The 13,908-nt window shown below is 35.8% G+C and overlaps 1 protein-coding gene, 1 long non-coding RNA gene and 1 other non-coding gene across 7 annotated transcripts in view; 1 reads left to right on the forward strand and 2 right to left on the reverse strand.

Moving 5' to 3' along the window:
* The first annotated feature begins 1,275 nt into the window (after positions 1-1,275).
* TRNAS-GCU lies at positions 1,276-1,357 on the forward strand. The gene has a single exon. It is a non-coding gene; the product is annotated as a tRNA-Ser (tRNA).
* Positions 1,358-2,140: 783 nt separating this feature from the next.
* LOC100741968 (ras suppressor protein 1) lies at positions 2,141-4,422 on the reverse strand. Of its 2 annotated transcripts, none has more exons than XM_012382405.2 (8): positions 4,173-4,422; positions 3,554-3,604; positions 3,360-3,480; positions 3,182-3,300; positions 3,032-3,114; positions 2,832-2,946; positions 2,611-2,743; positions 2,141-2,543 (listed from the first exon to the last, which is right to left on the reverse strand). In XM_012382405.2, the coding sequence occupies exons 1-8, from the start codon at positions 4,315-4,317 to the stop codon at positions 2,459-2,461; spliced, it is 852 nt and encodes a 283-aa protein (XP_012237828.1). In that variant the 5' UTR covers positions 4,318-4,422; the 3' UTR covers positions 2,141-2,458. The 2 variants fall into 2 exon arrangements, with proteins under 2 accessions (XP_012237828.1, XP_012237830.1); XM_012382407.3 differs by having other exon boundaries at positions 4,083-4,198.
* Positions 4,423-9,436: 5,014 nt separating this feature from the next.
* LOC112212345 overlaps positions 9,437-13,908 on the reverse strand; it is a 133,334-nt gene continuing 128,862 nt past the window's right edge. For 2 of the 4 annotated variants that reach the window (XR_004461162.1, XR_002946161.2), the window contains 2 exons: positions 11,544-11,674; positions 9,437-10,458 (listed from right to left, as the gene is read on the reverse strand). This is a non-coding gene — a long non-coding RNA (uncharacterized LOC112212345). Of the gene's footprint in view, positions 10,459-11,234; positions 11,390-11,543; positions 11,675-13,908 lie in introns of all 4 variants that reach the window. The other 2 variants (XR_002946159.2, XR_002946162.2) reach the window with 2 other exon arrangements.

Genomic DNA, 13,908 nt, shown 5'->3' on the forward strand with positions numbered 1-13,908 from the left:
TAATGAGCAGATTAAATAATTTAGAGTTTGCTTTCTAGTAAATGTAAATCTTTTTGTATAAGTTTGGGGACCTTAAAATGTTATATATTCTTACAGGTAATTATTGGAATATTTTCTTATACGTAGATGACAAAATTAAAGAAATAATTACCATTATGGCGAATAATCGGTAATCGGTGGAAGAAAAGATAGGCGAGACGAATCTTCACAGGATGAACGTCCGAATTCAACTGAATGAACGACACATTTTGTGAAAGGATTTTGTTTCCGTTGCTAAGAAATAACAATTTGTAATGAAACATACGGTGTTTCAATTGCAAACTACAGAATCGCTTCTTACATTGATTTTGAGTTTTCAAGAAATTATTTGATTATTTCCTGCTTCGCTTACAAATATGAATTTGTTTATTTACGCTTTTAAGCTTCGTTTATAAACATTGGTTTATTTATTTACGAAATTTTCGAAAACTTCGAGCGACCAGAATTTTGCTGGCTCGCCAATTTTTCATCTTGGATTTGTTTGCAAACACTGGCTTGCTCATTTTGTTCATTTACAATTTTGTTATTTGTTTATTTACATTTTCAATGATTGTTTGCAAACATTGGATTGTTTGTTTGGTTGAAAATGAAAAGTCAGCAAGTTTCCTCGTACTTGTGGTAATATCAGCCTTTAAGAAATTCTTTTCAGAAGTGCACCTAACAATTTGCCAAACTACTTATTTCTAGAATGAAATTCATAGGAATAGGATTAGGAATTTAATTACGGGTAAATAATAAAACAATTGTTTAATTTTTTCCATGTAAAAATATTCATTTATCAAATAACTTTGGGGAGAATTATATGATTACAATAATTTGTAATTGAACAATATTTCTAGATTTTCTGTTTTTGCTTAATCACTACAAGAACGAGCTTTTTATTGAACTACCCCTTATTCTGTCTTATCAGTACTTACAGTATCTTTGACTTTCTACGTAGCTTACACATAGATTAATACTATATGGTACATATATTTTTATACAAATATTAATATTATAAGCATATCCTAATATTTTAGAATTTTTGCCTTAAGTAATAACAAATTAAAAAATTAATGTGTAACGTATCTTGAAATTACTAAAATGTTCTTAATGTCCTGAAGGCTATCAAAGATTGTTAAAATATATATGGTAGCAGTTACTATTGATGAATAAAGTCCACTTTTTCAAGAGATTAGTTACCCCTGAAAGCTGATCACCCCTGTTGCAAGAACATTTTTTCACCTACATCAAGCGGACGAGGTGGCCGAGAGGTTAAGGCGTTGGACTGCTAATCCAATGTGCTCTGCACGCGTGGGTTCGAATCCCATCCTCGTCGATTACTTTTTGCTTGTAACATTTTGTTGAATTTGATCTGTTCTTTTCGAATTATTCACGTAACACTCATATAGGAAATCATATATTTATTAAATATTAAAACTAATGAATATATATATATATATATATTTATATATTTATTTCGTATTTCCACTTCTATATGGAATATCTTTCATTCTAATTTCTACAGCGCATATCTCACATTCCGTGTATTCCCTACATTCCATATCCTACGCCCTTTTCCCTACATCCAAAATCAAACTATCAATTTTCCTAAATTCATTTCCCATATCTTACACTTTAAAACATAACATGAAATTCATTTCTCACCAATTTCTAACAAGATCCATAAGAAATCGGTTTTTCCCACAAACAAAATTAATTCGTTATCCCACAAAATGAAATTCGTTACTCACAAAATCCACAGGAAATCGTCTAATCTGAATGAATAGAATTATTAGACATAAATTTGGAAAGTGGGAAGTAGGTCGTGATGAAGGATGCTGGATGTAAGAGGTGGAATAGTAGTATGAGATAGGGAATATTAGATGTCGGATGTTAGTATTGAGAAATAAAGTAAGGAGTATGAAATGTGAGATGTGGGAAATACATGCATATGTTTGTACAAACATTGTGCGTGAAGCAAATTCGATAAGTTAATTGTTGCTTGCATGTTAGTTATATATGACAGAAATGAATGGCATGCAGTTACATTTAATCTGGAGAAACAGACAGGCAGTGTCATAAATAAAAATCAAAACTGCTATAAGGAAACACTCCTAAGTTTCATTCTATATAAAGTATTGTTTATTCATCCAAATTATATTTATTATTTAATTATTATAAAAATAGCATTTATTATATATTAATCATCAAATTTGAATAGTATAACAGTAGATTATATATATAATATATAATTAATGTTGTACATGTGTGTGTAAAATTGAAATGTGTGACATCTATTTCTGTGTCAATCATTAAGGCACCTCTTAGATTGCAAATATGTTAAGCTATGAGATTCTTGGCAGTGAGCGAATTAAAAGAAGTTATATTAGTTTAGAAATATTTTTGATGGTGTTAGTTAATCATTTTCTGTTCCGTTTTAACGGACACGGGATATTTTCTTACTCTTGTCGTTTTCTATCGGCGGTGGCGGTCCTTTGGCGCTTTGGTGTCGACTATACACACTGGAAAGAAACGATTATAAGATACCCCAATAAACGCTTATGTTTAAAATAAGTAGATAATACATACTATCTATATGTTTCAGAACGTATGTAATCCATAACATGAGAAATGCCAACTTGCAGTTGATCGCCTATTGGTATAACCCATGGATTAAACTCCATTCTAAACACTGCTTTATTACTTACTAAATCCAGATTTCCTAAATTATTAAATTTAGATTATTTTTTTTATTGGATCCATCCTTTTTTTTTAAAGAAGTTAATCTTATTTTACATGAGTATACATACCTAGTTCAGGAGGTAAAACTGTTAATCGATTCCCTTGAATGTGTAATTCTCTGAGTCGCGTTAATTCGCCGATTTCTTTTGGTAATTCGACTAAATCATTTTCCCTCAATACAAGCTGCAATAGGAACACACAATTAAATGCTAAGAATAAATAAGAGGAACAGAATCAGATTTTAATACAAGAACATGCTATTACTTACAATTTGTAAATTTTTTAATTGCCCAATTTCAGGAGGTAGATATTCAAAATCATTATCAGCTAAATACAGTGCTCTTAAGGTTTCTGTAAAAAGAAGTATTCTTTGAACGTATAATTAAATATAATCTTGAAACATTAAAATGTTACTAACCCATCATAAAAAAGTTTCCTGGTAAATTCTTCTCGCTTAGATTATTATAAGTTAAATCTAAGACTTCTAATACTGGAAAAGCACCAAATCCACGTGGGAGCACATCTAATCTGTTCATCCTGTAAACGTATTTAAATAAAATGTTGTAAATTAACGATAATTCAAATAAAGAACTTACCCTACATTAAGAATCCGTAGTTTTGGCATTTGTGACAATGAAATTGGAAGCTCGGTAATATGATTATTAAATAGATTCAATATCTCCAAATTGACTAGATTTGCAAGACCTGGTGGTACAGCTGTATAAAGGAAACAATATAAGTAAAAGATACAATTTGTCACAAATAAGTGTAAAAATATTTGTAAATCTACCTTGAATTTTATTGTGACTCAAAGTCAACCTTGTAATGTTAATCATATTAACTGAAACAGAAAAAATATCTTGGTCTACCATCATAAACATTTAAAGCTTACATATATGTGTTCCAAATTGCCAAATGAACTAATATCATTAAATTATTATTAATTTAATTAAAATTATTATCAAACTGATGAATATGATCAACAATATCAATAACTGAGTGGATATTCATATTAATTTAGGAATTAAAAAGAAACATCACTCCTGTTAACAAAACAATCATCATTTCAAACACTTGGAACTTAAAAATGTGATTCAAAACAATAAATAAAATATAGTTAATAAAATAATATGAATATACTCAATAATAATGTCAGTAATGATACTGCAAACATTTATCTTAATTTAAATGTGAAAGAATTCACAAAGAAAAATTATTTTTGTTAACAATGTTCCAGATTTTTAAAGTATTATCTTTCAAAGTCCTTGTCCGCGCATGCGTGGACACGCCCACAGCGTGGACAAGCAACAAATGGCCACCTCGGATTTCCATCCGCTCCAAAAACTAGTCAGGACAAGTTGCCTAATTTGGCGAACGGAACGAGACCCACGAAGATATGGTAGACTCACGCAATCCTGGCATCTCCTCGAACGTCGAGATACTCTTATCCGCGAGATCCAACTCCGGATTCTGGATCTCGCGGGCCTCATCGAGCACCTTCTTCGCTTTTGACATCTTCCCCGCTGGAATACACGACACTGGTGCCTGATTCATTGCGCGCGCAATTCTACACACACGTCAGTAAGCTTTAAATAAACATGCGCGCAACCTCCCGCAACTTGACACACGACACGACTCACTGACTTCATTTTATCAGAGATGAGTAGGGAGATCGCTGATGATGGGAGAAATTCAGTCAAAACACGCACCACAAATTACCGCCTCTAGCGGTCAAACGCCAGAACTATATGCACATTTCTTTCACCAACGCTTCTGTTGGGAAGAATATGCAATCGCGCAGCGAACGCAGAAGACGTGCATTCGTACCAAGCTGCACATAGCTGGTAGAAAACAGGCGCTTAGTGGCGATTCGAAAACGGGAGACAAAACACTGTACTATACATCGAGCAATTACAAATTTTTAATCTTAATTCTCGTATAAAAGTGCTTCACTTGCATTGGTCACGCGGCGGAATCAAAATATTGTAAATTTATGTTTTTCTAGGATTGTAAGATATGTACGTGCATATGTTTTGAGACTTCAAAGTTGTTTGTCATATCCTGGTAAATTTCATATTCTGTAATGAATTATACACTGTATATTTACTGCGATTTAACTTTTCTTTTAATTTTGTGGAATAGAAATGATTAAATTTATTCACGAAATAAAAGCTTTACGTTGTCAGCTGGCAAAAGCTTGGCGTACTTGTAACATATTATAAATTACACATAAAATATAAAATATATAAAAATTACTGTACTTTTTAAAAAATTATAAAATTAAGCTTATATTGGAAACGTAGTGAATTCTTATATTTCACAATAGTTTATTATATACATATTTTAATAGAACTATCCTACTATAGATTTTCATATACAATTCTTACCCAAGGAACGTTTCCACCCAAGTTATTGATCCATCTACAGATGGCGACACGAATTCAATCTTCTTTCAGGACCATTTCATCTCGTCTACGTACTAACTTAATCCCATAATACATTCTTACCTATCCGTGAAACCCATGAAACCTAACATCTTACCTACGTATATACAGAGAACGTAGATACGTTTTATGTCGTATAGAAGGTAGGCAATGCAATTCCGAATAATTACCGACAGATCATAATCGAAACGATTAGCACGATTAGCGAGCAGTAACGAAGCATTAATCGGCGATATACATAATGCAGCGTCGTACGCGTGTGTAACTAATTAACGAAGATAAAAAGACGGTTTATGTAATTGCGTCTCGTAATTACCGGCCGGTATCGAGCGAATGATGCGATAACCTCATCGGCCGGTTTCAGCAATGTTAAGAATTTTTGCCCGGTCGAACTGCGGTTGAAATCGGAGCGGCTCGCATTCCAAGATGGGTTTCAGTGGAACAGCGATGTGCGTTCAGTGATATTAATGATAAATAAGAACAGCAGAAAATGAGTTTTACTCGCGGCTCTTAAAGGGAACGAGATCAAGGACCGAAGACACACACCTTCCGGCTGTTGATTGACACCGATTCATTTTCCTCATATGCCCATATCTGCATATTTTAAACACGCAAGACTGAAATATTTCTTCAAAAGCGTTTCTTCATTTTTATATGAAATATTTCATTCGAAATAATATTTTCTTCTTGCGTTACAAATTTATTTTATTTATCATACTCTCATACTCTCTATCTACTTTTACTATACTTGCTTCTGACTGAGCTTAAAAAATTACGAACAGTTGATATTTTTAATTCTTATTCGTTGTATGTCGGAGAACCTATGAAATAATTCTGACGGATGAAGTTATACCCATAAAGACGTTTACGAGATTCTTCGGTATTAAAATTGTTTTTATTTCTATTTGTAGTAAACCGTAAATAGGATGCTGTGTGTTTAAAACGCGAAGAAAACTGGTGAACGCTAATCCATGCATAATTCTCGAATATATGGTAATTCGAATATACGGAATATAATCGTTTATATTCGATAAAAATATAAACGTTGTTTAGAGAACATACGCTATACGTCCGATTTACGGCCGCCAGTATATTTTTAATACTTTAGAAAGATACTTTCATCATGTACTGTAAGAAAACCGTGACAGTAATTTAATAGATACTTACATAAAGCATAAATATGAAAACCCAATTATAAGATCTCCATCTCTTCCTCATAGTATTCCGCACGCTATAAAAATATCTTCATAAATATCTTCCCAAACTTTAATTTAACTATCCTGGCTATTATTCATCTTCTGTTCCTAAAGGTGCATTGCACCTTTTTCCCACCTAAATCATTCTCGATAGACAAAAATCGCGCATCGTTCGAATTATCGCGAATCTAACCTCATCACGAGTCAACTTCAACAATACCAACATTAATCACGCGAAAATATCAGCAGCGATAATACTTAACCTAACAACTGGAAAATTAATCAAATTACTTCGATCGCCAGGTATAATCGACGTTCTCCTCGAGATCGTATACATCGATTACCATCGGCGTGTATTCCTTCAACCTCCCTCGTATAAATCCTAGGCAGCTCCTTCCCCGAAGGATTCTAACCCAGAAGAATCGCGACGCTCCTTCGAGGCCAGCACGCGGTGTTTTGTTTGTTAACAAAGCGATGGTAGTGATAGAAGGCAGTGATGGGTATTGGAAACTCAGTTTCGAAACGAATCGATGTTTTTCAAGACTGTCAAAATTCGATTCACTTCACTGAAAGTTTGGAAAGTTGTTCGCGTCTCTGATATCTTAAATTTTCTCAATTAATTCTCTTTAATATTTAACGTCAATGATACATATTGTTTGGATTAAAGCATTTAGAATGCTTGTAAAATATTGACTACACCTCAAGCTTTCACCTTTTATCGGAATAATCAGGACCTTCAAGACTTGCAAGATTTTTGAGATTTCTAAGACTTACAAGACTTTTAAGATTCCTAGGACCTACAAGATTTCTAAGACTTACAAGATTTCTAAGACTTACAAGACTTTCAAGACTTCTGAGACTCGCCAGACTTAAGACTTACAAGACTTTCGAGATCTTTAGGTTTTTCCAAGACTTACAAGACCTTCAAGACTTTTCAGATTTCCAAAACTTACAAGACTTCTAAGACCTACAAAATTTCCAAGACTTACAAGACTTTCAAGACATTCAACATTGTCAAGATTTCCAAGACTTACAAGATTTCTAAGATCTGCAAGATTTCCAAGACTTTTATGCCTTTTAAGATTTCCAAGACTTCCAAGCTTTTAGCAGTTTTAGCGTATCGAATCCTGTTCAAAGTGTTTCGAATTGTTCGCCACACGCACGTATCCGATGCGATTGGAAGTGCTTGACAACCCATCACTACCAACAGGGCAGGACAACGCGGTAAGTCGACCTGTACCTTGTCTGCGTTAAAAGTACGAAGAGTGTGGCGCCAAAGAGTACCTGAGGGCGTCCTGAGGTTACCGACCTTGGCGTACAGCGTAAAGGACAGAGCTGTTCGAGGGATGCCCCTCCTGCATCCATCATTGCTATCCAGTAATCAGTACCAAGCTACATTATCGGTTAATTTACCGTCATCGTTGTCTGAAAAAGCAAATCTCGTTTCATACTCCGTAAAAAAACGCTCGAATCGGTCGATTAAACGTCGCGACATTTCTTTCTGTTATATCCGTAATGGCGGAAATCATCCACACGATCATGGCACTGAAGGAGCTTTTATAGTGGCGGATAGCGTTCATTAACTTCCTCCGGGTCTATCAGGCTTCTGAAGTTTCTCCGTTATCGCTCTGAAAACTTTTTAATTTCCTGGCATAGTAACAGGAAGCAATTTTTATTTTTGCACGATAGATAAACGATTTGCAGTAGTAGACGAAAGAAAGTTTAATTTGCCAAGTGATTTATTTGCGTATATGCGCATATTGGTAATTTTTGTATTAGATATTTTTCACCATATTGTTAACAGTCGTCTATTCTGAAATGTAGTATGCATATTATATTTGTTCATTTGCTCTTAACAAATGTACAGTCTGTTTCATAAAATTGTGCTACTTTCTGTATCACTTACATAGGTTAGGTAAACTTTCCTTCGTCCCCTACTATATTTTATGTTCATTCCCTAAATTTTGCGATGTGAGTAATATTACTTAACGAAAATATACAAAGAACTATTATCGAAATCCGTCATTTGTCAACGATTACTTTTTACATTTTAATCAAAGCACGAACCCATCAAAGTTCGAGAAGATCAAGCGGCAATTTCTTTTCGAAGTGAATGTCACGTGACTCGTTATGCGCAGAAAGATGCGCGCATCGATTTATTCGGCACGATCGGATGGAGACGCAAATGCAAAATGACACGAGCTCCGATATAAATGCATCTTCGAGATCGTTGCAATAGAAAGAAATGGACGTTGGGTGATTGTCGGACGCGTATTATAATCTTGTATCGAATAATACTGTTTGTTGGTCGGTCGGACGTTTTATAACATCGGCAGCACGTAACATATAAATTACATGTACCGCGTTTATAACTTGTACGGCCGCGACTATAAGTTATAAGGCGTCGTACGATCTATGAGTTATAACTGTTGCGATGATAATTTATAAGTAACAACTGCCGAAGTTATAACGCCCGAGGTGTACAGAAGACGTAGCGCCTCGACACTTATATTCGCCCGCGATGGATGCGAATCGAACGTAAATTTCGCGCTCGAGGTTGCGCGGGACTTTTAGAGCCTTCGCGATATTTAGATATCCCATATGAGGCCGTTTATCAGCCGACTAAGACTGAAAGTTAATTCGCTTGGTGTGTCTTGTTCCTCTTGTTTTGAGGAGCTACCTAACTTAAAAGACGAAGAACGAAACAGTAAGTCGATGTAGAAATTAAAAAGTTGGTTGGTTGCGATTAAGGTTGGTAGTAAGTATCAATGAGATTTATGGTGTACCTTTGATACCAGTTTTAATCTGATTATTTTCAACAACTTGTTGCTTTAAGCTCTATAGCTTTGATACAACACGGCGAGGAAATTATTGGATATAGTTCTTCGCATAGTTCTGTGAAACGAAGGATCTTTTGTTGTTTATTGAATTCTGTTAAAATAAAAATTAATGATTCTTTATTATGGTGGATTTATATCCTACATTCATCTTCCATCATAGTTGCGTATCTTGTGAAGCAGCATGGCTCTTTAGTCAATTAATTCGTCCTTTCCTCATGTAATTCCTGGCAGGTGTTTGATTTTCACCAAGCGTACAATAGGTATGTAAATACGTTGCATTGATTCAAACAATCGTCCACGACATTATATACCAAAAGCTGTAATATTCTTCAGAGATCTTCGGAGATACTACTCCTCGGGCCTGGTCCCTCATGCTGAACTTATTTGGGTCGATATTACCACCAAAATTGTACAAGTCACAAGTTACAAGTGGCGCGAATAAGTTGTCACTGTAACAAGTTTAGCGATAGATCAACTGAAATTACGTACCTATTCTACGTCTATCCTACTTCTATAATACTATTCGATATAAAATAAAAAAAAAGAACCGCGTAAAACCCTAACAATCTTCGTCATCTACGACTTGTCACTCACCCGATTCACAAAAATACAATTATTCGGTAAATTATCGTGCAAGAGGCCTCTCAGGCACAGCTCTATTTCGCCACGTGTAAAAGAATACTTGGAACTGGACGAAGTGAAGAGGATCAATAAAAATCGAGTTCAACAGCATTTTAAGAGTCAGGTTGACCGCAGTGTGACCGGAAAAGCCTACGCGCGCGCGAGCTCGTCTTTTACACAGGGGGACCTGCGCCCGTGCATAAATCTCGAAGAACGCGGGCTCTCTGGGTGCGTTCCTCTTCGAGACAGGCGCACGTGCGTTCGCACGCGTGTATGGCCGGGATGAGACCTCCGCGGACAACGGCGGCGGAGCCCACGAGAAACAGGCGATCCTTGGAGAAAGGGGCAGCGCTGCGACGTAGGAGGGGATTCCACGTGGAATATCCAGTGCAGCATGTAAAAGCCCGTTATGCTTGGGACGTGGTGTTAGCGTGGTGCATAGGCGCACATGCATTAGCATGGCGTACGCTATAAATAGATGTAGCAGACCGCAGAGAGATCCTAGCCATTCCGCCGCCTCCTCCACCTTCCCTCGCGTATCAGAATGCACTTGGTAGTCGCGAGCCTCCGTACACCCTGGCACTGTTCGAGTTTCTGCAAAAGAGACGTCGCTGATTGTGCAAGGAGCATTCTTTTTATTTGTTCTCTGCATAATAAAAGATCGAAGGTACTGTGTGTGTATGTATGGCGTTTATTGGTTTCAGATGATCGGTTGGTGCGTATTTCTGTATGAATACGGAGTTATGGAAACGTGGAAATCGGCGGCTGGATAACAAGTTTAGGTTTTATTAAATCGATACGTTCAATGTTTCAGTGGCGAGCTGAGAAAGAAATAATTTTTGCTAGTTGTTTGGGAATGGACAGAATGATCTTGAAAATGGGATTCTGTTTAAAGGAGAATCAGCTTGAATAGTACACTGAGAAATTAATAAGAAATGAGAAATTAATAAATCTGCATTACTGGAACTGCAATAGTAGATTTAGATATTTTATCTTTGTAATCGTTAAGAATGTACAGAAAGGTGTTCTTGACAATGTTAATATTCATTTGTATTAAGATATGAAGGATTATACGTATAATATTACATTAAAAATATGATTATTAAATATCAAAGTTCTGAGACTCAAAGCCACAAAAATTAATAAAGAAGAAAGAAACAAGAATAATCAAAATGACTGTATCCAAGATTCCAGTGTTGACACTATCTACACTCTTGATTTACGTCCATAACTACTTATAGCAGTGCTAAATTCAAGGTATCAAGATGTATCTAATTGACCCAGATATCCAAATCCTGTTAAGTCTTTTAAAATAGTATCATTTTCCACTGATTAAATCTGAAATATCATACATATATACTGTTTATTACCGATTTACTATTCCAACTGTCCAAATAGTAGAACAACTTCGACCGAAGTAAATAAAATTGCTAAAAATTGAAATCGTGCTTCTAAAAAGATAACAGCGACGTTTCTTCTTGATTCGATCGTCGTCACGCGTCCTCCCGCGATGGTAGCAATGTAACTGGAATCGAAAAGGCAATCAGTGATCGCCGATACACGCGACAAAAGTTAAACAGTAGCCACGTTCGGTCGACTGGTTACAACCGGATCAAAGGAAAATGAAAAATGACGAAACGAACGAGGAAGAGAGATAGAGAGGAAAAAGGAGGAAATACCTGGGCCTCCTGAACTGGCTGTCCGGTCGTAACACCTGCTGGCCGTGTCGTAACTTGTCTGACATCCTCATTGCCGAAAACAGAAGCTGCCTGTGTCTGGATCGGCCGGCATACCGGTATCTCATAACGGCCTGTGCCACGAAAATGGTGTTTTAAATCGCACGTTGGCGTCATATCGGCGCCTTATTAACGTTGGCGACAGGTCCACTCTGCTGGCTCATGCCAGATCTCTTGGTAACCGCACAGGAAGTATAGATTCGCCAAACCAGCTACCATCATTCTCTCGATATATCCGCGTTACGTATAAAGAACATTTATTAAAACAAAATTTCAGTTAAAACCCAATTAAGCGAATTTCTGTCGGTCGAAATTAATACAATTGCGATTGCATACTTATGTACAGTTATCAAGATTAAATTTTATTTGTTGTGTATTTATACGATGCATAAATAGTTATAAGAGTAACCAATCGCGTGTTTCATGAATTTACAGTCTGCGTGATGCAAGAGGGTTAAGAGGATTAATTTAAGGTTTATTAATTTACGATATCTTAGCGGAAAGTTTACATTCTCTCAAGTTTCCTTAACTCACGTTTCTTACTACTCACGATGTTGCAATGCTTTACGTTCTTAATTACAATATTCTAGTACGATACGAGGGATATTATTAGTAGTATAAAATTTGTATTATTGTAATGTTTACATGGTGATTAATTAGGCTTAAGTATATCATATTTCGTATCATTTAGTGGTACCTGCACACGACTACGAAAATTTGATACTGTGAAAGTGAAACGTAGAATCTGATTAATAAAAGATTCTAAAACTCGTTGGAAAATAAGAGCGTGCGCTAATTATTTCTTTAACCGCTGTATGTATAGAATTATGTTTTAAAATTGTAGTAAAATTGTGTTATCGATTTTTATTCTCATTCAAAAGTTACCATACATTAACCTTATTATATTAGCCCATAATTACTGAATAAAATTCATAAACAATGTCAGCAGAAACTGCAACATATTCTTAACATTTCCCTGTTATTCGAAAAAAAGGCTGCTATGAAAAGAAAAGCGGAAAAAGATCGCGAAAGAAGTTACGTTATTCACGCAAGATGCTAAACGATCGATTGCTGGGAAAAAGAAATGAAAATCGCATTAGGTAATCCAGTTAACCACTATCTGCGACAAGATCGATACTTCATGCAGCATGTAAATTAACAGTTCTAGATTCATGATTCGTGTCGAGCCACCTGTAATTTGCACGTAATGCTATACATTAACACTTTAACATACAATGCAGTCGAACGCGAGGCTGTATTGCGTTTGCTGCATGGAAACGCGCCTTGCTGTTGGCAATACCGCGGATATTTCTGCCGTGCGCGTACCTTCCGATTAGGCGTCCGTTGTAAATGAACTATATCAGTTAAAAAGTCAAATAATATCTTTAGTAACACCTGACACCATAAATAAGATTTAAATTTCAGCTACGAACGACAGGATAAGTTTTGCCCGGAGACACGCGAATAGCCGTAGCAAATGTGTTGATCGACGAATGATTAATGGCGTTTTGCGTAAGTTCGGATTATTCAACCTTTCTTAACAGTTATTTTGATATTGTGAAAATAACGAGATTTTTTAATTGGGAAACTTATCGGCGTATATTTTCAATTATTGTTATAGTTTCGATTCTTGTACAGTTTTATTGTGTTCCTAGTAGCGTGATTATTTAACGACGTGAGATTGTGTTTTTACATAATCTATACTTTGCTTCTGCGTGTGTAAAGCTAGTTACGTGGCAAGACAATAGAAAAACGGGGAAAGATTGCGTAAAAGCGTAACGATTAAAAGATCCAAAGCAAATATATTGTTTAATTTCAATCAGAAAGAATGACGACAGAATAAAAATGTTAAATAGTACTACTTTACCAGGTACCAACTTGTTAATTATAATATTGTCTCCAAAAACCCAAGAATACGTTTAATCACTATGTTTTGATTATTCTTCCAAGTTGCAAAAGTAACAAAGATATCAACTGTGACCAAGGTTGAACGAAATATCTTATGCACAAACCATATTCCACATCTGCAAACGAAACAGTTTAGTACGCATTTCCCCGACTCTTAGTCAAACGATGCAGAAACAGCTAATTCCGACACTGTGCAGCACAAAACAAGCCATAATCCAAAGTAAGCGCCAACAATGTACAAGAACGACTCACTAAATTGCATTTAATAATATCCGCCGTGTCTACGACGCCATTGCCAACAAGAAAAACGCCTCTCAAAGAATCCTACCAGCGAGTGGGGTCCAAGGCGGATGAGCATTCCGCCGCGTCAGCTAATAATAAGTCGAAAAATCCGCGAGCC

The sequence above is a fragment of the Bombus impatiens genome, unplaced genomic scaffold (genome assembly GCF_000188095.3).
Source record: "Bombus impatiens unplaced genomic scaffold, BIMP_2.2 scf_0151, whole genome shotgun sequence".
Lineage (NCBI taxonomy): Eukaryota > Metazoa > Arthropoda > Insecta > Hymenoptera > Apidae > Bombus > Bombus impatiens.

Bases quoted from the DNA above. Each gene is read 5' to 3' on its own strand.
- LOC100741968 (XM_012382405.2), bottom strand. From the start codon at position 4,317: ATGAATCAGGCACCAGTGTCGTGTATTCCAGCGGGGAAGATGTCAAAA. The intron at 3,115-3,181 runs GTTAGTAACATT...TTCTTTTTACAG, and splicing joins AGGAAACTTTTTTATGATGG to AAACCTTAAGAGCACTGTAT. The intron at 2,947-3,031 runs GTAAGTAATAGC...TTCCTATTGCAG, and splicing joins AATTAAAAAATTTACAAATT to CTTGTATTGAGGGAAAATGA.